At 48.5% G+C, this 26,709-nt stretch overlaps 1 protein-coding gene across 1 annotated transcript in view; it reads left to right on the top strand.

The window, feature by feature from the left end:
- The first annotated feature begins 2,529 nt into the window (after nucleotides 1-2,529).
- Nucleotides 2,530-26,709, top strand: part of LOC139379523 (F-box/WD repeat-containing protein 7-like) — a 47,428-nt gene continuing 23,248 nt past the window's right edge. The window contains exons 1-5 of the mRNA XM_071122342.1: nucleotides 2,530-3,144; nucleotides 10,877-10,959; nucleotides 16,941-17,082; nucleotides 20,625-20,759; nucleotides 24,586-24,709. Coding sequence (XP_070978443.1) covers nucleotides 2,530-3,144; nucleotides 10,877-10,959; nucleotides 16,941-17,082; nucleotides 20,625-20,759; nucleotides 24,586-24,709 — 1,099 coding nt within the window. The remainder of the gene's footprint in view (nucleotides 3,145-10,876; nucleotides 10,960-16,940; nucleotides 17,083-20,624; nucleotides 20,760-24,585; nucleotides 24,710-26,709) is intronic.

Genomic DNA, 26,709 nt, shown 5'->3' with positions numbered 1-26,709 from the left:
ACCACTAGGCTACGCTGCCGCCCCAGTAAATAATAATACAAACAAAGTATTCCACCTCTCCAATGCTTCTCTCGCTGTATGAACAGGTTTTATTATGACCATACATGGTCATAATGATATTATGTATGAGCCTTGCAGCCACAGTGAATCAGTGAGTGTGTGATAATAATTGATTTTCTTCCTACTAAAGTTTTTCAAGACAATATCACAACTCGTCAGCTTCATTCATTTGTCAGATAACTATTTTTTAGTTTGTACTTTTTTATTTCACCTTTATTGAACCAGGTAGGCCAGTTGACAACAAGTTCTCATTTACAACTGCTACCTGGCCAAGATAAAGCATAGCAGTGTCGACACAAACAACACAGAGTTACACAAGGAGTAAAACAAACATACAGTCAATAATACAGAAGAACAAAAGAAAACAAAAAGTCTATATACAGTGAGTGCAAATGAGGTAAGTTAAGGGTGTTAAGGCAATAAATAGGCCATGGTGGAGAAGTAATTACAATATACCAATTAAACACTGGAATGGTAGATGTGTAGAAGATAAATGTGCAAGTAGAGATACTGGGGAAATCTATGAAATCTGACATATTATTTGTCAAGTCCTAGATTACCAAACATTTGTTTTCTTTGCCATATATCATAAAAAAATGTTTTTTTAGATTCTAATTTGCCAAGCTTCAGAAAAATTGTCCCTGTAAACAAACGAGTCATAACAAGGCGCCATGGAGAGTGAAATCGATCCGACGTCATCACAGCGCGTCAAACAGTTTTGTCTCTCTTACAGAGGAGACTGAGCAGTACCTCTTCCTCTGACCTGATTTTAACGTTTCATGTTGATATCAGCAGTCTGCGTGTATCTCGCCGTCTGATGAAAGGTTGTTAGGATGCGATAAGCGTATTCTAGTGGGGGAAAGTGTCCAAAATCCCCTTTATTTCGAGTGCGAAGACAGGACAACACGCCACGGCACTAGTAACGTTAGTTACTAGCAACAGCGGCTCTCTGTTTTTTGTCGAAAGTGAGTTTGCTTTTTAATTGTGTGTTAGTTTAATACGTGGTGGCTATTGAATAACTTTAGTTGGATACTTCTTGTAGTTGAAGCGTTTAAGGATAAAAGTGTCAACGAATTCAGAAGTTAGCTAGCTAACTATGACAAGTGTTGAGACATATCAACTTAACTGCTTTAGTTTTCGAGATTATCGATATCTTGTTGTTGAAGGAGCTGGTTTTAACATTGTGTATATGTATTTATTCTGAACACTTCCGTTTGTTGGCAATGTCAAATCTTGCACAATTTTTGCTAAATACTTACAGTTGTGTTCGATAGATTGACAGACAAACGCCGCGTAGTACTAAACTGTAAACCAATATAAACTCGTGTACTATCTATCTATCCATGGTATTATCTCTGCTGATCATCTGTAGCAAAGGCAGTTTGTGACTTCTCGAGAGATCTCCGCCCGAAAAAAACTGCTATCGGGTGCAGTCTTTAAATAAATAAATATATATTTAACATGCCATTCCGGGACAAGGAGCGTTTTAGCTGTCAGTTTATTCCAAGTAATAATTTTAAAATGGCAAAACTCTATAGGACAAGTAGATTAAATCTAATATAGTCATCATGGCAGGATCCACTAATTTCATTCATACTGACAGGGTAAACTCACAGCCTCATTGTGAAGTATTCCTCCAATTTCTTTTTTTAAATTTTTTTTTTTTTTTTTTACCCCTTTTCTCCCCAATTTCGTGGTATCCAATTGTTGTAGTAGCTACTATCTTGTCTCATCGCTACAACTCCCGTACGGGCTCGGGAGAGACGAAGGTTGAAAGTCATGCGTCCTCCGATACACAACCAACCAAGCCGCTGCTTCTTTAACACAGCGCACATCCAACCCGGAAGCCAGCCGCACCAATGCGCCGGAGGAAACACCGTGCACCCGGCCACCTTGGCTAGCGTACACTGCGCCCAGCCCGCCACAGGAGTCGCTGGTGCGCGATGAGACAAGGACACCCCTACCGACCAAGCCCTCCCTAACCCGGGCGACACTAGGCCAATTGTGCGTCGCCCCACGGACCTCCCGGTCGCAGCCGGTTACGACAGAGCCTGGGCGCGAACCCAGGACTCTGATGGCACAGCTGGCGCTGCAGTACAGCGCCCTTAACCACTGCGCCACCCGGGAGGCCCTTCCTCCAATTTCTAAGTGATCTTCTACTTGTTTATCCATGATAACCCATCTCTCCTGCTATCTAGTGTGAAGACAGTGGGAGTAGTGTTTGTCTTAGCAAGTCAGGGGAAAAACTCCCAGCCCTTTTGACAGAGTACTCCTCCAATTTCTATCCCCCTTTCTCTCCTCTGTCCTCTCCTTGTTTATCTAGGAGTCCAATCTCGCCTCTTCTGTCATCTTTTGTGTCGCTGGAGTTCTATTCTTCTAACCCCTGTCTATCCTCTCTCCTTTTTCCAGGATGCCCAGTCCCTCCTGTTCTCTCATCTGAAGACCGTAGGAGAGAAGTCTAGTTTAGTGATGAAACAGGACCCGTTGACCAGAGGGGGTAACACGGGTACACCCCTGCCAGGGAGGGGAGACTCTATGGGGGTATCGCTGCTAGGCAGCACCCCCTCTTCCTCCTCCATCTCTTCAATCTCCTCCCTCTCTTCCTTCATCTCTTCATCTTCCTCTGGGGAAGAAAGGAGAAAGGGAGGTGGTGAGGAGTTTATTGGCAGAGAGGAGGGGGAGGTGGTCAGCATTTCCATAGTTACCATAGCGGAGGAGTCTTGCCCCTCGGAACCGTTCGGAACTGTCGGCGGTCACGTCGAGGTAACAGCCGATGAGAGCGCGGCTAGGGAAAGAGATGGCCAATCAAAAACCTCCCACAGTACCCAGACTGAAGAAGAGGGGGAGCGGAAGGGAGAGGAAGAGGAGGGATGTAGAAAGGAGGATGATGAGAACGAGCAAGGAGATGAAGGCGAGGAAGCAGAAGAGATGGGTGAAGACGAGAGTGACCGTCCTGCCCTGTTAGAAGAGGAGGAGGAAGAGGATGAAGCGGGAAGGAACCAGGTGTTTGTCTCGGGTGAGAACTCTGAGTTGATGTCGGACAGACTGAACCCTGAAACACCTTTGACACTCCTCAACATCAAGGTAAGAACCCACCTCTCCCCTCTAATTCAGAGTCCAGAGACGGGATAGTCCGGTATCCCATTGTGACGTACAGAGGCAAGGAAAAGTATGTAAACCCTTTGGAAATACCTGGATTTCTGAATAAATTGGTCATAAAATATGATCTTCATGTCTTTATGGAACACACCGTGTAAACAAACATTCGCAGTGTATGGTGGGAAAAGTATGTGAACCCTTGGATTTAAAAACTGGGTTGTCCCTCCTTTGGCCGCAATAACCTCAAATAAACGTTTTCTGTAGTTGCGGATCAGACCCGCACAACGGTCAGGAAGAATTTTGGACCATTCCTCGTTACAAAACTGTTTCAGTTCCACAATATTCTTGGGGTGTCTGGTGTGAACCGCTCTTTTGAAGTCATGCTATAGCATCTCAATCGGGTTGAGGTCAGGACTCTGACCGGGCCACTCCAGAAGGTGTATTTGTTGAAGCCATTCTGTTGTTGATTTACTTTGTGTTTTGGGTCGTTGTCCTGTTGCATCACCCAACTTCTGTTGAACTTCTATTGGTGGACAGATAGCCTTACATTCTCCTGCAAAATGTCTTGATAAACTTGGGAATTCATTTTTCTGTCGACGATAACAAGCTGTCCAGGCCCTGAGGCAGCAAAGCAGCTCCAAACCATGATGCTCCCTCCACCATACTTTACAGTTGGGATGAGGTGTTGATGTTGGTGTGCTGTGCCTTCTTTACTCCACACATAGTGTTGTGTGTTCCTCCCAAACAACTCATCTTTAGTTTAATCTGTCCTCAGAATATTTTGCAAGTAGTGCTGTGGAACATCCAGGTGCACTTTTACAAACTTCAGACATGCAGCAATGGTTTTTTGGAAAGCAGTGTCTTCTTCCGTGGTGTCTTGTGCTGTTAATAACCGTGGACTGATGAACATCAAGGCTTTTAGAGATACTTTTATAACCGTGGACTGATGAACATCAAGGCTTTTATAGAAACCTTTATAACCTTGGACTGATGAACATCAAGGCTTTTAAAAGCTGAAACACTGGGTGTTCTAAACGGGAACCGGTCCACTATTGGGAGTTCTAGACGGGAACCGGTCCACTACTGGGCGTTCTAAACGGGACCCGGTCCACTATTGGGAGTTCTAGACGGGAACCGGTCCACTACTGGGCGTTCTAGACGGGAACCGGTCCACTACTGGGCGTTCTAGACGGGAACCGGTCCACTACTGGGCGTTCTAGACGGGAACCGGTCCACTACTGGGCGTTCTAGACGGGAACCGGTCCACTACTGGGCATTCTAGACGGGAACCGGTCCACTACTGGGCGTTCTAGACGGGAACCGGTCCACTACTGGGCGTTCTAGACGGGAACCGGTCCACTACTGGGCCTTCTAGACGGGAACCGGTCCACTACTGGGCCTTCTAGACGGGAACCGGTCCACTACTGGGCCTTCTAGACGGGAACCGGTCCACTACTGGGCCTTCTAGACGGGAACCGGTCCACTACTGGGCCTTCTAGACGGGAACCGGTCCACTACTGGGCGTTCTAGACGGGAACCGGTCCACTACTGGGCGTTCTAGACGGGAACCGGTCCACTACTGGGCGTTCTAGACGGGAACCGGTCCATTACTGGGCGTTCTAGACGGGAACCGGTCCACTACTGGGTGTTCTATCCTATTCTATGTACAGTACAGTGTTGTCATGATGTACAAAAGGGAAAATAAATACATGTAAATGTGGGTTGTATTTACAATGGTGTTTGTTCTTCACCGGTTGCCCTTTTCTCTCTCTCCGCCTCCCTCCCTCTCGGCATTCCTCTCTGGCTGACTAAACTGGTTGTCCGGTAGGCTTGGCAGTCGGTGTGAGAGCTGCCTCGCTGAACGAACTAACCTCCGCGTCTCTCTCTGCGCTTCTATGAATACCTAGCTAGCTAGGCCAACTCTCTCCTAGCTTCCCGTTCGCATCGGGGAGAGAGGCTTGCCCGAACATGTCCGCAGCAGCAGGCAACGATAGATACTGTTGGACCTAACTGAAGTGGAAAGAGAGAGGAGGGAGAATTGTGCCTTCGGACAAGAAGAGTACTATACTACCCATCTATTTAACTACCGCACTATTTGTGCTACCGGGAAGAGCGGAAGGGCGGTAAAACGGAAGAATACAATCACGATGGGTTTCTACGGCACGCTGAAGCACATCTTCTATAAAGTGAGTGTCGGGATCATATTTATTTATTTTTACGCACCGGATTCTCCTTTTATTCCTGACGTTTTATAAGTGTGATTTTTAAATCAGTGATGTTGGTGTTTTTCTCTGGGTTAAAGACACTGCTACTACTGTATACTAGTGTTATTGATCTGGTATATTGGGGTTTGTTGGTGGTGGGGCTCGTGCTTCTGTTCTCTCTAGGGTATAGAAATAGACTACTGCGGAATAGGGAGTGAGAGAGGGGAACACCGTAGGAAACGTGACGCGCCCGTTCTTTTTCACCCCGTCTCTCCAAGTAGTCTACCGTTTAGAAACACGCTCTGAGATGTAGCCTACACAATATAAGCTAACAGAAGCTAAATGTATACGGTTGTTGCTTGGCCATCCGTTCGTCTGTTGTGTCCGGGGCTGCGGTGCGTGTATGTATTCTGCGGCGCTATAGACTATTATAGAATGGTGTTGGCGAACCGAATCAATGAATGAATCTGCGGCCGCTTGGGGAAAACAACCGATAAGGAACACACGGCTAGTGTGAACCAATGTTTTGTTCCGGTTGATTAGGCTAAATCAATCTGAAAGTGTTTTTACTCACACACACACACACACACACACACACACACACACACACACACACACACACACACACACACACACACACACACACACACACACACACACACACACACACACGTGTGTGTGTGTCGCAGGAACGGGAGTCCCCCCTCAGCCTGGTGCAACAGTATGTGTGTGGTGCATGCCATGATGCGCACCCTGGCCCCTGGCAGCAGTGGTATGGTGTCACCTGGCTTGGGCGTTAACCTAAAGACCCCAGCTAACTAATATACACAATACTGCTGACCTAAAGACCCCAGCCAACTAATATACATAATACTGCTGACCTAAAGACCCCAGCCAACTAATATCAACACAATACTGCTGACCTAAAGATCCCAGCCAACTAATATACACAATACTGCTGACCTAAAGACCCCAGCCAACTAATATACATAATACTGCTGACCTAAAGACTCCAGCCAACTAATATACACAATACTGCTGACCTAAAGACCCCAGCCAACTAATATACACAATACTGCTGACCTAAAGACCCCAGCCAACTAATATACACAACACAATACTGCTGACCTAATGACCCCAGCCAACTAATATACACAATACTGCTGACCTAAAGATCCCAGCCAACTAATATACACAATACTGCTGACCTAAAGATCCCAGCCAACTAATATACATAATACTGCTGACCTAAAGATCCCAGCCAACTAATATACACAATACTGCTGACCTAAAGATCCCAGCCAACTAATATACACAGTACTGCTGACCTAAAGATCCCAGCCAACTAATATACACAATACTGCTGACCTAAAGATCCCAGCCAACTAATATACACAATACTGCTGACCTAAAGATCCCAGCCAACTAATATACATAATACTGCTGACCTAAAGATCCCAGCCAACTAATATACACAACACAATACTGCTGACCTAAAGATCCCAGCCAACTAATATACACAATACTGCTGACCTAAAGATCCCAGCCAACTAATATACACAATACTGCTGACCTAAAGATCCCAGCCAACTAATATACATAATACTGCTGACCTAAAGATCCCAGCCAACTAATATACACAACACAATACTGCTGACCTAAAGATCCCAGCCAACTAATATACACAATACTGCTGACCTAAAGATCCCAGCCAACTAATATACACAATACTGCTGACCTAAAGATCCCAGCCAACTAATATACACAACACAATACTGCTGACCTAAAGATCCCAGCCAACTAATATACACAATACTGCTGACCTAAAGATCCCAGCCAACTAATATACACAATACTGCTGACCTAAAGATCCCAGCCAACTAATATACACAATACTGCTGACCTAAAGACCCCAGCCAACTAATATACACAATACTGCTGACCTAAAGATCCCAGCCAACTAATATACACAATACTGCTGACCTAAAGATCCCAGCCAACTAATATACACAATACTGCTGACCTAAAGACCCCAGCCAACTAATATACACAACACAATACTGCTGACCTAAAGACCCCAGGCAACTAATATACACAACACAATACTGCTGACCTAAAGACCCCAGCCAACTAATACACACAATACTGCTGACCTAATGACCCCAGCCAACTAATATACACAATACTGCTGACCTAATGACCCCAGCCAACTAATATACACAATACTGCTGACCTAAAGACCCCAGCCAACTAATATATATTGCCTTAAATTCAACTCATAATGTTCAGCTCATCCTGTTACTGTCCTCCCTCCCTCTGACTGTTATGTTCAGCTCATAGTGTCTCCTGTTACTGTCCTCCCTTCCACTGACTGTTATGTTCAGTGTCTCTCTCTCTCTCTCTCTCCCAGCTCTTACTGACTCCTACCCATGAGCCCCCTCTCTCCCTCTCAGCTCTTACTGACTACTACCCATGAGCCCCCTCTCTCTCTCCCTCTCCCAGCTCTTACTGACTCCTACCCATGAGCCCCCTCTCTCTCTCCGTCTCCCAGCTCTTACTGACTCCTATCCATGAGCCCCGTCTCTCTCTCCCTTTCCCAGGTCTTACTGACTCCTACCCATGAGCCCCCTCTCTCTCCATTTACTGTAACCAGCAACCTCACCCACCGAACACCGACCTACACTGGACGTACAATACAGCAGTACAATACATTTGTATAATACAGTAGTATAAAACAGTAGTATAATACAGTACAATACAGTAGTACAATACAGTAGTTCAATACAGTAGTATAAAACAGTACAATACAGTAGTACAATACAATACAGTAGTACAATACACTACATTACAATACATTAGTTCAATACAGTACAATACAGTAGTACAATACAGTAGTACAATACAATACAGTAGTACAATACAGTAGTACATTATAATACAGTACAGTAGTGCAGCACAGTGTAGTGGAGTACGGTAGTGCAGTACAATACAGTAGTAATACTCGACTACACACTACTCTGCTGTGTTGTGATGCCCAAACTTGTGAAACATGAAAATAACATTCATATCCATAATTAGGCGTTTCTGTGTAGTGTACAGATCAGGGACCCATGATGTAATTCGGTTACAAGGTGTAAATCCACTTCACTTCTTTTCAAACTCAAGTCTAGCGATTTAAGAGCGTTGGGCCAGTAACCGAAAGGTCACTGGTTCGAATCCCCGAGCCCACTAGGTGAAAAATCTGTCTTTGCCCTTGAGCAAGGCACTTAACTCCAATCGCTCCTGTAAGTCACTCTGGATAAGAGCACCTTGTAAAGGACTTAAATGCCTTATATCATAACTGACATCCCATAATTTCTTTGAATCTTAATTCAAGGCAGATATTTAACCGAGTTTTTTGGAAGAAACCTGGTGGAGATTTTACTGTAATTCTGTTACCGGAGATCAAGCATCTGTAAAGTTGTTCCAGCGAATTAGTTTTTCGACACTTTTCAGTTGAAACTGTTAAAAGTGGTCCTCGTTTATAGAATTGTATGGTTTGTTAAACTTTGAAATCAATGTTTTTCTTCGCGTATATATATGTGTATGTGTGTGTGAACAAACTGTGTCGAAGCATAATTCCGTTACCATGGAATTGCAGAATGTCTGTGGGCGGGGCATAGCCTTTGACCAGAGCAAGGAGTCTGGGTAGCCAGGCAAGTGTTCTGTTACCCTCCTCAATTCAAAACACACATCTCTGATTTGCTTAAAGTTGAATCCTTATAACTTTGATGTCTGCTATCTATCACTATTTCCAACCCGGAACAGTCTGTAGAGTAGAGTTGTCTGTTGGCTGTTCCCAACCCGGAACAGTCTGTAGAGTTGGCTGTTCCCAATATGTTTATTATAGTGAAGTGAAATGTTTATTATAGTGGGGTGGAATGTTTATTATAGTGGGGTGGAATGTTTATTGTAGTGAGGTGGAATGTTTATTATAGTGAGGTGGAATGTTTATTATAGTGGGGTGGAATGTTTATTATAGTGGGGTGGAATGTTTATTATAGTGGGGTGGAATGTTTATTATAGTGAGGTGGAATGTTTATTATAGTGGGGTGGAATGTTTATTATAGTGGGGTGGAATGTTTATTATAGTGGGGTGGAATGTTTATTATAGTGAGGTGGAATGTTTATTGTAGTGAGGTGGAATGTTTATTATAGTGGGGTGGAATGTTTATTATAGTGGGGTGGAATGTTTATTATAGTGGGGTGGAATGTTTATTATAGTGGGGTGGAATGTTTATTATAGTGGGGTGAAATGTTTATTATAGTGAGGTGGAATGTTTATTGTAGTGAGGTGGAATGTTTATTATAGTGAGGTGGAATGTTTATTATAGTGGGGTGGAATGTTTATTATAGTGGGGTGGAATGTTTATTATAGTGGGGTGGAATGTTTATTATAGTGGGGTGAAATGTTTATTATAGTGGGGTGAAATGTTTATTATAGTGAGGTGAAATGTTTATTATAGTGAGGTGAAATGTTTATTATAGTGAGGTGGAATGTTTATTATAGTGAGGTGGAATGTTTATTGTAGTGATGTGGAATGTTTATTGTAGTGAGGTGAAATGTTTATTATAGTGAGGTGGAATGTTTATTATAGTGAGGTGAAATGTTTATTATAGTGAGGTGGAATGTTTATTATAGTGAGGTGATGATATTTTGTTGTCATGACGTTTCCGTCTTTGAAGTCCCTTCATAACAAACTCTGATGACCATTAATGTTTGAACATTTTAAAACATCTATAAACCAGTTAAAACTATTTATAATCCATGTAAAACCATCTATAGGCCATCTATAGCTCGTGTAGAATGTACGTTGATTAGGCTACACACACACACACACACACAGAGAGAGCAGCCTTCATATTAAGTGTAACTCATCAGTGCCTGGTATTTCCAGGGCTCTTGGAAACAGACCGCATGGTTGGGTTACGATTGGATTATGTTTGGATTTGTTAGGGTTGTTTTTTTGTGTGTGTGTGTCTATAGGCCGTATGCTGGAAATGGGTGTGTGTGCGCTGGTTCCTGGTTTTACTGTCAATATAGAAAACAGTGGCTTAACATCTACTCCTCTCCCTCTGTCATCCTTCCATCTCCCTCTGTCATCCTTCCACCTCTCTCTCCATCCACCCGTCTCTCTCTCTCTCACATTCCTTCATCTCTCTCTCTCATTCCTTCATCTCTCTCTCTCTCTCTCTCTCTCTCATTCCTTCATCTCTCTCTCTCTCTCTCATTCCTTCATCTCTCTCTCTCATTCCTTCATCTCTCTCTCTCTCTCTCTCTCTCTCTCATTCCTTCATCTCTCTCTCTCTCCATCCACCCATCTCTCTCTCTCTCTCTCTCTCTCTCTCTCTCTCTCTCTCTCTCTCTCTCTCTCTCTCTCTCTCTCTCTCATTCCTTCATCTCTCTCTCTCTCTCTCCCTCTCTCACTCTCTCCCTACCTCTCCATCCACCCATCTCCATCTCTCTCTCTCAGATGAAGAGGAAGTTGGACCATGGACCAGACATCAGGCCTTTCCCTTCAGGCAAGAAACACTGCAAAGGTTCCAACTACCTCAGGTAATACAGACACACACACACACACACACACACACACTCAGGTAATACAGACACACAGACTCAGGTAAAACACACCTAGGTAACACACACACAGACTCAGGTAACACACACCTAGGTAACACACACACACACACAGACTCAGGTAACACACACCTAGGTAATACAGACACACAGACTCAGGTAAAACACACCTAGGTAATACAGACACACAGACTCAGGTAAAACACACCTAGGTAACACACACACAGACTCAGGTAACACACACCTAGGTAACACACAAACACACACAGACTCAGGTAACACACACCTAGGTAACACACACACACACACACACACACACACAGACTCAGGTAACACACACCTAGGTAACACACACACACACAGACTCAGGTAACACACACCTAGGTAACACACACACACACAGACTCAGGTAACACACACCTAGGTAATACAGACACAGACTCAGGTAAAACACACCTAGGTAACACACACACACAGACTCAGGTAACACACACCTAGGTAACACACACACACACACAGACTCAGGTAACACACACCTAGGTAATACAGACACACAGACTCAGGTAAAACACACCTAGGTAATACAGACACACAGACTCAGGTAACACACACCTAGGTAACACACACACACACACACACAGACTCAGGTAACACACACCTAGGTAACACACACACACACACAGACTCAGGTAACACACACCTAGGTAACACACACACACACACACACACACACAGACTCAGGTAACACACACCTAGGTAACACACACACACACAGACTCAGGTAACACACACCTAGGTAACACACACACACACAGACTCAGGTAACACACACCTAGGTAACACACACACACAGACTCAGGTAACACACACCTAGGTAACACACACACACACACACAGACTCAGGTAACACACACCTAGGTAACACACACACACACACACACAGACTCAGGTAACACACACACACACAGAGACTCAGGTAACACACACCTAGGTAACACACACACACACACAGACTCAGGTAACACACACACACACACACACACAGACTCAGGTAACACACACCTATGTAACACACACACACACACACACAGACTCAGGTAACACACACCTAGGTAACATACACACACACACACACACACACACACAGACTCAGGTAAAACACACCTAGGTAACACACACACACAGACTCAGGTAACACACACCTAGGTAACACACACACACACACACACAGACTCAGGTAACACACACCTAGGTAACACACACACACAGACTCAGGTAACACACACCTAGGCAACACACACACACACACACACAGACTCAGGTAACACACACCTAGGTAACACACACACACACACAGACTCAGGTAACACACACCTAGGTAACACACACACACACAGACTCAGGTAACACACACCTAGGTAACACACACACACACACACACACACACACAGACTCAGGTAACACACACCTAGGTAACACACACACACACACACACACAGACTCAGGTAACACACACCTAGGTAACACACACAGACTCAGGTAACACACACCTAGGTAACACACACACACACAGACTCAAGTAACACACCTAGGTAATACAGACACACAGACTCAGGTAAAACACACCTAGGTAACACACACACACACAGACTCAGGTAACACACACCTAGGTAACACACACACACACACACACAGACTCAGGTAACACACACCTAGGTAACACACACACACACACAGACTCAGGTAACACACACCTAGGTAACACACACACACACACACAGACTCAGGTAACACACACCTAGGTAACACACACACACACACACACACACACACAGACTCAGGTAACACACACCTAGGTGACACACACACACACACACACACACACAGACTCAGGTAACACACACTTAGGTAACATACACACACACACAGACTCAGGTAACACACACCTAGGTAACACACACACACACACACACACACACACAGACTCAGGTAAAACACGCACTCCATATTGAACATTTATTCAATTACTGTGGGTCCAGACCATGGACCAGACATCAGTTACTGTGGGTCCAGACCGTGGACCAGACATCAGTTACTGTGGGTCCAGACCGTGGACCAGACATCAGTTACTGTGGGTCCAGACCGTGGACCAGACATCAGTTACTGTGGGTCCAGACCATGGACCAGACATCAGTTACTGTGGGTCCAGACCATGGACCAGACATCAGTTACTGTGGGTCCAGACCATGGACCAGACATCAGTTACTGTGGGTCCAGACCATGGACCAGACATCAGTTACTGTGGGTCCAGACCATGGACCAGACATCAGTTACTGTGGGTCCAGACCATGGACCAGACATCAGTTACTGTGGGTCCAGACCATGGACCAGACATCAGTTACTGTGGGTCCAGACCATGGACCAGACATCAGTTACTGTGGGTCCAGACCATGGACCAGACATCAGTTACTGTGGGTCCAGACCATGGACCAGACATCAGTTACTGTGGGTCCAGACCATGGACCAGACATCAGTTACTGTGGGTCCAGACCATGGACCAGACATCAGTTACTGTGGGTCCAGACCATGGACCAGACATCAGTTACTGTGGGTCCAGACCATGGACCAGACATCAGTTACTGTGGGTCCAGACCATGGACCAGACATCAGTTACTGTGGGTCCAGACCATGGACCAGACATCAGTTACTGTGGGTCCAGACCGTGGACCAGACATCAGTTACTGTGGGTCCAGACCATGGACCAGACCAGACATCAGTTACTGTGGGTCCAGACCTTGGACCAGACATCAGTTACTGTGGGTTCAGACCATGGACTAGACATCAGTTACTGTGAGTCCAGACCATGGACCAGACATCAGTTACTGTGGGTCCAGACCATGGACCAGACATCAGTTACTGTGGGTCCAGACCGTGGACCAGACATCAGTTACTGTGAGTCCAGACCGTGGACCAGACATCAGTTACTGTGCGTCCAGACCGTGGACCAGACATCAGTTACTGTGGGTCCAGACCGTGGACCAGACATCAGTTACTGTGGGTCCAGACCATGGACCAGACATCAGTTACTGTGGGTCCAGACCATGGACCAGACATCAGTTACTGTGGGTCCAGACCGTGGACCAGACATCAGTTACTGTGGGTCCAGACCATGGACCAGACATCAGTTACTGTGGGTCCAGACCATGGACCAGACATCAGTTACTGTGGGTCCAGACCGTGGACCAGACATCAGTTACTGTGGGTTCAGACCGTGGACCAGACATCAGTTACTGTGGGTTCAGACCGTGGACCAGACATCAGTTACTGTGGGTCCAGACCATGGACCAGACCAGACATCAGTTACTGTGGGTCCAGACCTTGGACCAGACATCAGTTACTGTGGGTTCAGACCATGGACCAGACATCAGTTACTGTGAGTCCAGACCATGGACCAGACATCAGTTACTGTGGGTCCAGACCGTGGACCAGACATCAGTTACTGTGAGTCCAGACCGTGGACCAGACATCAGTTACTGTGGGTCCAGACCGTGGACCAGACATCAGTTACTGTGGGTCCAGACCATGGACCAGACATCAGTTTCTGTGGGTCCAGACCATGGACCAGACATCAGTTACTGTGGGTCCAGACCGTGGACCAGACATCAGTTACTGTGGGTCCAGACCGTGGACCAGACATCAGTTACTGTGGGTCCAGACCGTGGACCAGACATCAGTTACTGTGGGTCCAGACCGTGGACCAGACATCAGTTACTGTGAGTCCAGACCGTGGACCAGACATCAGTTACTGTGGGTCCAGACCGTGGACCAGACATCAGTTACTGTGGGTCCAGACCATGGACAGGACATCAGTTACTGTGGGTCCAGACCATGGACCAGACATCAGTTACTGTGGGTCCAGACCGTGGACCAGACATCAGTTACTGTGGGTCCAGACCATGGACCAGACATCAGTTACTGTGGGTCCAGACCATGGACCAGACATCAGTTACTGTGGGTCCAGACCATGGACCAGACATCAGTTACTGTGGGTCCAGACCGTGGACCAGACATCAGTTACTGTGGGTCCAGACCGTGGACCAGACATCAGTTACTGTGGGTTCAGACCGTGGACCAGACATCAGTTACTGTGGGTCCAGACCATGGACCAGACCAGACATCAGTTACTGTGGGTCCAGACCTTAGACCAGACATCAGTTACTGTGGGTTCAGACCATGGACCAGACATCAGTTACTGTGAGTCCAGACCATGGACCAGACATCAGTTACTGTGGGTCCAGACCGTGGACCAGACATCAGTTACTGTGAGTCCAGACCGTGGACCAGACATCAGTTACTGTGGGTCCAGACCGTGGACCAGACATCAGTTACTGTGGGTCCAGACCATGGACCAGACATCAGTTTCTTTGGGTCCAGACCATGGACCAGACATCAGTTACTGTGGGTCCAGACCGTGGACCAGACATCAGTTACTGTGGGTCCAGACCATGGACCAGACATCAGTTACTGTGGGTCCAGACCATGGACCAGACATCAGTTACTGTGGGTCCAGACCATGGACCAGACATCAGTTACTGTGGGTTCAGACCATGGACCAGACATCAGTTACTGTGAGTCCAGACCATGGACCAGACATCAGTTACTGTGGGTCCAGACCGTGGACCAGACATCAGTTACTGTGGGTTCAGACCATGGACCAGACATCAGTTACTGTGGGTCCAGACCATGGACCAGACCAGACATCAGTTACTGTGGGTCCAGACCTTGGACCAGACATCAGTTACTGTGGGTTCAGACCATGGACCAGACATCAGTTACTGTGAGTCCAGACCATGGACCAGACATCAGTTACTGTGGGTCCAGACCGTGGACCAGACATCAGTTACTGTGAGTCCAGACCGTGGACCAGACATCAGTTACTGTGGGTCCAGACCGTGGACCAGACATCAGTTACTGTGGGTCCAGACCGTGGACCAGACATCAGTTACTGTGGGTCCAGACCGTGGACCAGACATCAGTTACTGTGGGTCCAGACCATGGACCAGACATCAGTTACTGTGGGTCCAGACCATGGACCAGACATCAGTTACTGTGGGTCCAGACCATGGACCAGACATCAGTTACTGTGGGTCCAGACCATGGACCAGACATCAGTTACTGTGGGTTCAGACCATGGACCAGACATCAGTTACTGTGAGTCCAGACCATGGACCAGACATCAGTTACTGTGGGTCCAGACCGTGGACCAGACATCAGTTACTGTGGGTTCAGACCATGGACCAGACATCAGTTACTGTGGGTCCAGACCATGGACCAGACCAGACATCAGTTACTGTGGTCCAGACCTTGGACCAGACATCAGTTACTGTGGGTTCAGACCATGGACCAGACATCAGTTACTGTGAGTCCAGACCATGGACCAGACATCAGTTACTGTGGGTCCAGACCATGGACCAGACATCAGTTACTGTGGGTCCAGACCGTGGACCAGACATCAGTTACTGTGAGTCCAGACCGTGGACCAGACATCAGTTACTGTGGGTCCAGACCGTGGACCAGACATCAGTTACTGTGGGTCCAGACCATGGACCAGACATCAGTTACTGTGGGTCCAGACCATGGACCAGACATCAGTTACTGTGGGTCCAGACCATGGACCAGACATCAGTTACTGTGGGTCCAGACCATGGACCAGACATCAGTTACTGTGGGTCCAGACCATGGACCAGACATCAGTTACTGTGGGTCCAGACCATGGACCAGACATCAGTTACTGTGGGTCCAGACCATGGACCAGACATCAGTTACTGTGGGGAGCAGAACGTCTCTCTCTCATTATCTCTACTGTGGGGTAACGCTGAGCTTAACTCTGGATAATTACTAATACTTTTCCCTCTCTTTCCTTTCTCCTTTTCTCTCTCTCCATCTGTCCGCCTGTCTAGTCCCTCCAGTTTCGTTCCATTCCAGACCACGCCCACTACCTTTGGGGACCTGCGAGCAGCCAATGGGCATTCAGCTCAGGGGAGACGTGTGACTTCAGGTCCGCCCCCCTCCGGCCTGCAGGACTGGCTGCACACCTTCCAGGTGAGAGAGACACCTAAAACACAGCCCCTCCCCTCTCTCCCACAGCCCCTCCCCTCTCTCCCCAGCCCATCTCTCCCCAGCCCATCTCTCCCCAGCCCCTCTCTCTCCCCAGCCCCTCTCTCTCCCAGCCCCCCTCTCTCTCCCAGCCCCCCTCTCTCTCCCAGCCCCTCTCTCTTGTAAACAGACTGCTTGGTGTGTCTCCCTAACAGCCCCTAACTACAGCCAGGAAGTCCTGGGAGCCGAGAGCGCTTTACACACACAGAGAGGCATTCTGAGTAGTATAATGGGATAGAGTGATGTTACCTGGTACAGACAGCTGGCAGGTCTCCTCCATAGAAGACGTGATCCAGGTGTTACCTGGTACAGACAGCTGGCAGGTCTCCTCCATAGAAGATGTGATCCAGGTGTTACCTGGTACAGACAGCTGGCAGGTCTCCTCCATAGAAGACGTGATCCAGGTGTTACCTGGTACAGATAGCTGGCAGGTCTCCTCCATAGAAGACGTGATCCAGGTGTTACCTGGTACAGACAGCTGGCAGGTGTCCTCCATAGAAGATGTGATCCAGGTGTTACCTGGTACAGATAGCTGGCACGTCTCCTCCATAGAAGACGTGATCCTGGTGTTACCTGGTACAGACAGCTGGCAGGTCTCCTCCATAGAAGATGTGATCCAGGTGTTACCTGGTACAGACAGCTGGCACGTCTCCTCCATAGAAGATGTGATCCAGATGTTACCTGGTACAGACAGCTGGCAGGTCTCCTCCATAGAAGACGTGATCCAGGTGTTACCTGGTACAGACATCTGGCAGGTCTCCTCCATAGAAGACGTGATCCAGGTGTTACCTGGTACAGACAGCTGGCAGGTCTCCTCCATAGAAGATGTGATCCAGGTGTTACCTGGTACAGACAGCTGGCAGGTCTCCTCCATAGAAGACGTGATCCAGGTGTTACCTGGTACAGACAGCTGGCAGGTCTCCTCCATAGAAGACGTGATCCAGGTGTTACCTGGTACAGACAGCTGGCAGGTCTCCTCCATAGAAGATGTGATCCAGGTGTTACCTGGTACAGACAGCTGGCACGTCTCCTCCATAGAAGACGTGATCCAGGTGTTACCTGGTACAGACAGCTGACAGGTCTCCTCCATAGAAGACGTGATCCAGGTGTTATCTGGTACAGACAGCTGGCAGGTCTCCTCCATAGAAGATGTGATCCAGGTGTTACCTGGTACAGACAGCTGGCAGGTCTCCTCCATAGAAGACGTGATCCAGGTGTTACCTGGTACAGATAGCTGGCAGGTCTCCTCCATAGAAGACGTGATCCAGGTGTTACCTGGTACAGACAGCTGGCAGGTGTCCTCCATAGAAGATGTGATCCAGGTGTTACCTGGTACAGATAGCTGGCACGTCTCCTCCATAGAAGACGTGATCCTGGTGTTACCTGGTACAGACAGCTGGCAGGTCTCCTCCATAGAAGATGTGATCCAGGTGTTACCTGGTACAGACAGCTGGCAGGTCTCCTCCATAGAAGATGTGATCCAGGTGTTACCTGGTACAGACAGCTGGCACGTCTCCTCCATAGAAGATGTGATCCAGGTGTTACCTGGTACAGACAGCTGGCACGTCTCCTCCATAGAAGATGTGATCCAGATGTTACCTGGTACAGACAGCTGGCAGGTCTCCTCCATAGAAGACGTGATCCAGGTGTTACCTGGTACAGACATCTGGCAGGTCTCCTCCATAGAAGACGTGATCCAGGTGTTACCTGGTACAGACAGCTGGCAGGTCTCCTCCATAGAAGATGTGATCCAGGTGTTACCTGGTACAGACAGCTGGCAGGTCTCCTCCATAGAAGACGTGATCCAGGTGTTACCTGGTACAGACAGCTGGCAGGTCTCCTCCATAGAAGACGTGATCCAGGTGTTACCTGGTGCAGACAGCTGGCAGGTCTCCTCCATAGAAGATGTGATCCAGGTGTTACCTGGTACAGACAGCTGGCACGTCTCCTCCATAGAAGATGTTATCCTGGTGTTACCTGGTACAGACAGCTGACAGGTCTCCTCCATAGAAGACGTGATCCAGGTGTTACCTGGTACAGACAGCTGGCACGTCTCCTCCATAGAAGATGTGATCCAGATGTTACCTGGTACAGACAGCTGGCAGGTCTCCTCCATAGAAGACGTGATCCAGGTGTTACCTGGTACAGACAGCTGGCAGGTCTCCTCCATAGAAGACGTGATCCAGGTGTTACCTGGTACAGACAGCTGGCAGGTCTCCTCCATAGAAGACGTGATCCAGGTGCTACCTGGTACAGACAGCTGGCAGGTCTCCTCCATAGAAGACGTGATCCAGGTGCTACCTGGTACAGAAAGCTGGCAGGTCTCCTCCATAGAAGACGTGATCCAGGTGTTACCTGGTACAGAAAGCTGGCAGGTCTCCTCCATAGAAGACGTGATCCAGGTGTTACCTGGTACAGACAGCTGGCAGGTCTCCTCCATAGAAGACGTGATCCTGGTGTTACCTGGTACAGAAAGCTGGCAGGTCTCCTCCATAGAAGATGTGATCCAGGTGTTACCTGGTACAGAAAGCTGGCAGGTCTCCTTCATAGAAGACGTGATCCAGACGATCTTTCATTATATTAATAACTATTTGTTTGTGTGTGTAAACCTCCTGGTTTTGTATCAAATATTTATGTATTGGTCTCTGCTCCTCTCTCTCTCTGCTCCCTCTCTCTCGACTCCCTATCTCTCGACTCCCTCTCTCTCGACTCCCTCTCTCTCTGCTCCCCTCTCTCTCTGCTCTCTCTCTCTGCTTCCCTCTCTCTCTGCTCCCTCTCTCTCGACTCCCTCTCTCTCGACTCCCTCTCTCTCTGCTCCCTCTCTCCCCTCTCTCTGCTCCCTCTCTATCCTCCCTCTCTCTCGACTCCCTCTCTCTCTGCTCCCTCTCCCCTCTCTCCCTGCTCCCTCTCTCCCCTCTCTCTCTGTGTCCTCTCTTTCCCTCCCTCTCTCCCTCTGTTTTCTACCCTCTCTCTCTCTCTCTCTCTGTGTCCTCTCTTCCCCTCCCTCTCTCTCTCTGTTTTCTACCCTCTCTCTCTCTCTGTGTCCTCTCTTCCCCTCCCTCTCTCCCTCTGTTTTCTACCCTCTCTCTCTCTCTCTCTCTGTGTCCTCTCTTTCCCTCCCTCTCTCCCTCTGTTTTCTACCCTCTCTCTCTCTCTCTCTCTCTGTGTCCTCTCTTCCCCTCCCTCTCTCCCTCTGTTTTCTACCCTCTCTCTCTCTCTCTGTGTCCTCTCTTCCCCTCCCTCTCTCCCTCTGTTTTCTACCCTCTCTCTCTCTCTCTGTGTCCTCTCTTTCACTCCCTCTCTCCCTCTGTTTTCTACCCTTTCTCTCCTCTCCCGTCTATTTTCCTTTATCCTCTCTCTCACTCTCCTCTCCCTCCGCTCTCTCACTCTAATCTCCCCTGCTCCCCCTCTCTTCCTCTCTCCTCTCCCTCTGCTTCCTCTCTCCTCTCCCTCGCTCCCTCTACCTTCCTCCCACCCCCTTCCTTTAGGCGTGGAGTGGTCCTGAGCGTCTATTGGCTCTGGATGAGTTGATTGACACCTGTGAGTCCAATCAGGTGAAGCACATGATGCAGGTTATTGAGCCTCAGTTCCAACGAGACTTCATCTGCCTGCTGCCCAAAGAGGTGAGAGGACACACACACGCTCATACACACACACACACACACACACAGGACGGACACACACACACACACACACACACACACACAGAGGACGGAGGCACACACACACACACACACACACACACACACACACACACAGAGGACGGAGGCACACGGACGCACGCACGCTCACACACAGGACGCACGCACGCACGCTCTCTCTCACACACACACACACACACACACACACAGAGGACGGAGGCAGACGGACGCACGCACGCTCACACACAGGACGCACGCATGCTCTCTCACACACACACACACACACACACACACACACACAGAGGACGGAGGCACACGGACGCACGCACGCTCACACACAGGACGCACGCATGCTCTCTCTCACACACACACACACACACACACACACAGAGGACGGAGGCACACGGACGCACGCACGCTCACACACAGGACGCACGCATGCTCTCTCACACACACACACACACACACACAAACACAAACAATGTCTACACTGTATTTATGATCAATTTGATGTTATTTTAATGGACACATTTTGTTGTGCTTTTCTTTCAAAAACAAGGACATTTCTAAGTGACCCCAAACTAGTGAACAGTAGTGTGTATGTGATTGTTGTTAAATGGTGATAGGTCAGTGATATGACTGTGTGTCTCCTGTAGTTGGCCCTGTATGTCCCCTGTAGTTGGCCCTGTGTGTCTCCTGTAGTTGGCCCTGTGTGTCTCCTGTAGTTGGCCCTGTATGTCCCCTGTAGTTGGCCCTGCGTGTCTCCTGTAGTTGGCCCTGTGTGTCTCCTGTAGTTGGCCCTGTGTGTCTCCTGTAGTTGGCCCTGTGTGTCTCCTGTAGTTGGCCCTGTGTGTCTCCTGTAGTTGGCCCTGCGTGTCTCCTGTAGTTGGCCCTGCGTGTCTCCTGTAGTTGGCCCTGCGTGTCTCCTGTAGTTGGCCCTGTGTGTCTCCTGTAGTTGGCCCTGTGTGTCTCCTGTAGTTGGCCCTGTGTGTCTCCTGTAGTTGGCCCTGTGTGTCCTGACGTTGATATGACTGTGTGTCTCCTATAGTTGGCCCTGTGTGTCTCCTGTAGTTGGCCCTGCGTGTCTCCTGTAGTTGGCCCTGTGTGTCTCCTGTAGTTGGCCCTGCGTGTCTCCTGTAGTTGGCCCTGTGTGTCTCCTGTAGTTGGCCCTGCGTGTCTCCTGTAGTTGGCCCTGCGTGTCTCCTGTAGTTGGCCCTGCGTGTCTCCTGTAGTTGGCCCTGTGTGTCTCCTGTAGTTGGCCCTGCGTGTCTCCTGTAGTTGGCCCTGCGTGTCTCCTGTAGTTGGCCCTGTGTGTCTCCTGTAGTTGGCCCTGTGTGTCTCCTGTAGTTGGCCCTGTGTGTCTCCTGTAGTTGGCCCTGCGTGTCTCCTGTAGTTGGCCCTGTGTGTCTCCTGTAGTTGGCCCTGTGTGTCTCCTATAGTTGGCCCTGTGTGTCTCCTGTAGTTGGCCCTGTGTGTCCTGACGTTGATATGATTGTGTGTCTCCTGTAGTTGGCCCTGTGTGTCTCCTGTAGTTGGCCCTGTGTGTCCTGACGTTGATATGACTGTGTGTCTCCTATAGTTGGCCCTGTGTGTCTCCTGTAGTTGGCCCTGTGTGTCCTGACGTTGATATGATTGTGTGTCTCCTGTAGTTGGCCCTGTGTGTCTCCTGTAGTTGGCCCTGTGTGTCCTGACGTTGATATGACTGTGTGTCTCCTGTAGTTGGCCCTGTGTGTCTCCTGTAGTTGGCCCTGTGTGTCCTGACGTTGATATGACTGTGTGTCTCCTGTAGTTGGCCCTGTGTGTCTCCTGTAGTTGGCCCTGTGTGTCCTGACGTTGATATGACTGTGTGTCTCCTATAGTTGGCCCTGTGTGTCTCCTGTAGTTGGCCCTGTGTGTCCTGACGTTGATATGATTGTATGTCTCCTGTAGTTGGCCCTGTGTGTCTCCTGTAGTTGGCCCTGTGTGTCCTGACGTTGATATGACTGTGTGTCTCCTATAGTTGGCCCTGTGTGTCTCCTGTAGTTGGCCCTGCGTGTCTCCTGTAGTTGGCCCTGTGTGTCCTGACGTTGATATGATTGTGTCTCCTGTAGTTGGCCCTGTGTGTCCTGACGTTGATATGATTGTGTCTCCTGTAGTTGGCCCTGTGTGTCTCCTGTAGTTGGCCCTGTGTGTCCTGACGTTGATATGACTGTGTGTCTCCTGTAGTTGGCCCTGTGTGTCTCCTGTAGTTGGCCCTGTGTGTCCTGACGTTGATATGACTGTGTGTCTCCTATAGTTGGCCCTGTGTGTCTCCTGTAGTTGGCCCTGTGTGTCCTGACGTTGATATGATTGTGTGTCTCCTGTAGTTGGCCCTGTGTGTCTCCTGTAGTTGGCCCTGTGTGTCCTGACGTTGATATGACTGTGTGTCTCCTATAGTTGGCCCTGTGTGTCTCCTGTAGTTGGCCCTGTGTGTCCTGACGTTGATATGACTGTGTGTCTCCTGTAGTTGGCCCTGTGTGTCTCCTGTAGTTGGCCCTGTGTGTCCTGACGTTGATATGACTGTGTGTCTCCTATAGTTGGCCCTGTGTGTCTCCTGTAGTTGGCCCTGTGTGTCCTGACATTGATATGACTGTGTGTCTCCTGTAGTTGGCCCTGTGTGTCTCCTGTAGTTGGCCCTGTGTGTCCTGACATTGATATGACTGTGTGTCTCCTGTAGTTGGCCCTGTGTGTCCTGACGTTGATATGACTGTGTGTCTCCTGTAGTTGGCCCTGTGTGTCTCCTATAGTTGGCCCTGTGTGTCTCCTGTAGTTGGCCCTGTGTGTCCTGACGTTGATATGACTGTGTGTCTCCTATAGTTGGCCCTGTGTGTCTCCTGTAGTTGGCCCTGTGTGTCCTGACGTTGATATGACTGTGTGTCTCCTGTAGTTGGCCCTGTATGTCCTGACGTTGATATGACTGTGTGTCTCCTGTAGTTGGCCCTGTATGTCTCCTGTAGTTGGCCCTTTGTGTCTCCTGTAGTTGGCCCTGTATGTCTCCTGTAGTTGGCCCTGTGTGTCTCCTGTAGTTGGCCCTGTGTGTCTCCTGTAGTTGGCCCTGTGTGTCTCCTGTAGTTGGCCCTGTGTGTCTCCTGTAGTTGGCCCTGTGTGTCTCCTGTAGTTGGCCCTGTGTCTCCTGACGTTGATATGACTGTGTGTCTCCTGTAGTTGGCCCTGTGTGTCCTGACGTTGATATGACTGTGTGTCTCCTATAGTTGGCCCTGTGTGTCTCCTGTAGTTGGCCCTGTGTGGTGTCCTGACGTTGATATGACTGTGTGTCTCCTGTAGTTGGCCCTGTGTGTCTCCTGTAGTTGGCCCTGTGTGTCCTGACGTTGATATGACTGTGTGTCTCCTCTAGTTGGCCCTGTGTGTCTCCTGTAGTTGGCCCTGTGTCTCCTGACGTTGATATGACTGTCTCTCCTGTAGTTGGCCCTGTGTCTCCTGACGTTGATATGACTGTCTCTCCTGTAGTTGGCCCTGTGTCTCCTGACGTTGATATGACTGTCTCTCCTGTAGTTGGCCCTGTGTGTCCTGACGTTGATATGACTGTGTGTCTCCTGTAGTTGGCCCTGTGTGTCTCCTGTAGTTGGCCCTGTGTCTCCTGACGTTGATATGACTGTCTCTCCTGTAGTTGGCCCTGTGTCTCCTGACGTTGATATGACTGTCTCTCCTGTAGTTGGCCCTGTGTGTCTCCTGTAGTTGGCCCTGTGTCTCCTGACGTTGATATGACTGTGTGTCTCCTGTAGTTGGCCCTGTGTCTCCTGACGTTGATATGACTGTGTGTCTCCTGTAGTTGGCCCTGTATGTCCTGACGTTCCTGGAGCCCAGAGATCTGATGCATGCTGCTCAGACCTGTTCCTATTGGAGGATACTGGCTGAGGATAACCTGCTGTGGAGGGAGAAGTGTAGAGAGGAGGGTATGTACCACACACGCACACGCACTTGCACACACACACACATACACACAGAGCGAGGAGGAGGGTACAACACACACACACACACACACACACACAGAGGAGGGTACAACACACACACACACACAGAGGGTACAACACACACACACACACACACACACACACACACACACATAGAGGAGGGTACAACACACACACACACACACACACACACACAAACACAGAGAGGAGGGTACAACACACACACACACACACACACACACACACAGAGGAGGGTACAACACACACACACACAGAGGGTACAACACACACACACACACAGAGGAGGGTACAACACACACACACACACACAAACACAGAGAGGAGGGTACAACACACACACGCGGAGAGGGAATGACCGATATGGATTTGTTAGGGCTTTTACCGGTTTCTGGAGGTCAAGGTGGCCGTAACTGTTTACGACGTCATGTCCCAGAGACAGCCGTGTTTGAATGCATTGATTTGAACATAAAAGCATCATTTTGGTAATATAATGGTAATCGTTGTATTAGAATGGTAAATCTCTCTTGATAAACTGGGTCCATTTTAAGATGTATCCTATCCACAATACAGGTGAATACATATTCAATAGGAGTACATGCATTGAGATATTGATGTTGTTTTAGCTGATCAGTCTAGGGTGCCTCAGATACCGATCTGTTAGCCTGCCGTGTTAAATCAGCCCACTGATGTTGTTTCAGCTGATCAGTCTAGGGTGCCTCAGATACCGATCTGTTAGCCTGCCGTGTTAAATCAGCCCACTGATGTTGTTTCAGCTGATCGGTCTAGGGTGCCTCAGATACCGATCTGTTAGCCTGCCGTGTTAAATCAGCCCACTGATGTTGTTTCAGCTGATCAGTCTAGGGTGCCTCAGATACCGATCTGTTAGCCTGCCGTGTTAAATCAGCCCACTGATGTTGTTTCAGCTGATCAGTCTAGGGTGCCTCAGATACCGATCTGTTAGCCTGCCGTGTTAAATCAGCCCACTGATGTTGTTTCAGCTGATCAGTCTAGGGTGCCTCAGATACCGATCTGTTAGCCTGCCGTGTTAAATCAGCCCACTGATGTTGTTTCAGCTGATCAGTCTAGGGTGCCTCAGATACCGATCTGTTAGCCTGCCGTGTTAAATCAGCCTACTGATGTTGTTTACGTGGAAGCATCACTCCAGCAGGTCACGTCTGTATGGAAGGACATCTCGTAGGCACTGCTGTTTTAGGTTGACAATATAAATGAACATCTATTCAGTGGAAGTGGGTCCAACGTAACGTCATGATTTGTGATCACGAATGAAACAGCTTCTTTTTTGTGTGTCATTTTCCATGATGGGGGGGGGGGGTATTTTGTTCAGCTGTCAGGACGAGTCTCTAAATAACTCGACCAAATTCAAAACAACTGAATTGTCTAGTTGAGCTGTCTATCAAGAAATGGGCGGGTTGTAACTTGATCCTAATGCTACGATTGGATAGAGTGAGACTGTTCCCATTCCCATCTCTCTCCATCGCTCATATCACTTGGTGCTGTTTACTGCTACTATGACAACTAGCTCAATGGCGATGACATTTTGCTACCAGGGTAGCCTAGTGGTTAGAGCGTTGGACTGGTAACTATGACAACTAGCTCAATGGCGATGACATTTTGCTTCCAGGGTAGCCTAGTGGTTAGAGCGGGGGGGTTGAAAGATCGAATCCCCGAGCTGACAAGGTAAAAAAATCTGTCGTTCTGCCCCCTGAACAAGGCAGTTAACCCACTGTTCCTAGACCAGTTAACCCACTGTTCCTAGACCAGTTAACCCACTGTTCCTAGACCAGTTAACCCACTGTTCCTAGACCAGTTAACCCACTGTTCCTAGACCAGTTAACCCACTGTTCCTAGGCCAGTTAACCCACTGTTCCTAGGCCAGTTAACCCACTGTTCCTAGGCCAGTTAACCCACTGTTCCTAGGCCAGTTAACCCACTGTTCCTAG

The sequence above is a fragment of the Oncorhynchus clarkii genome, chromosome 21, assembly GCF_045791955.1.
Source record: "Oncorhynchus clarkii lewisi isolate Uvic-CL-2024 chromosome 21, UVic_Ocla_1.0, whole genome shotgun sequence".
NCBI classification, from domain to species: Eukaryota; Metazoa; Chordata; class Actinopteri; order Salmoniformes; family Salmonidae; genus Oncorhynchus; species Oncorhynchus clarkii.
This window is presented reverse-complemented; position numbering and strand designations above follow the sequence as displayed.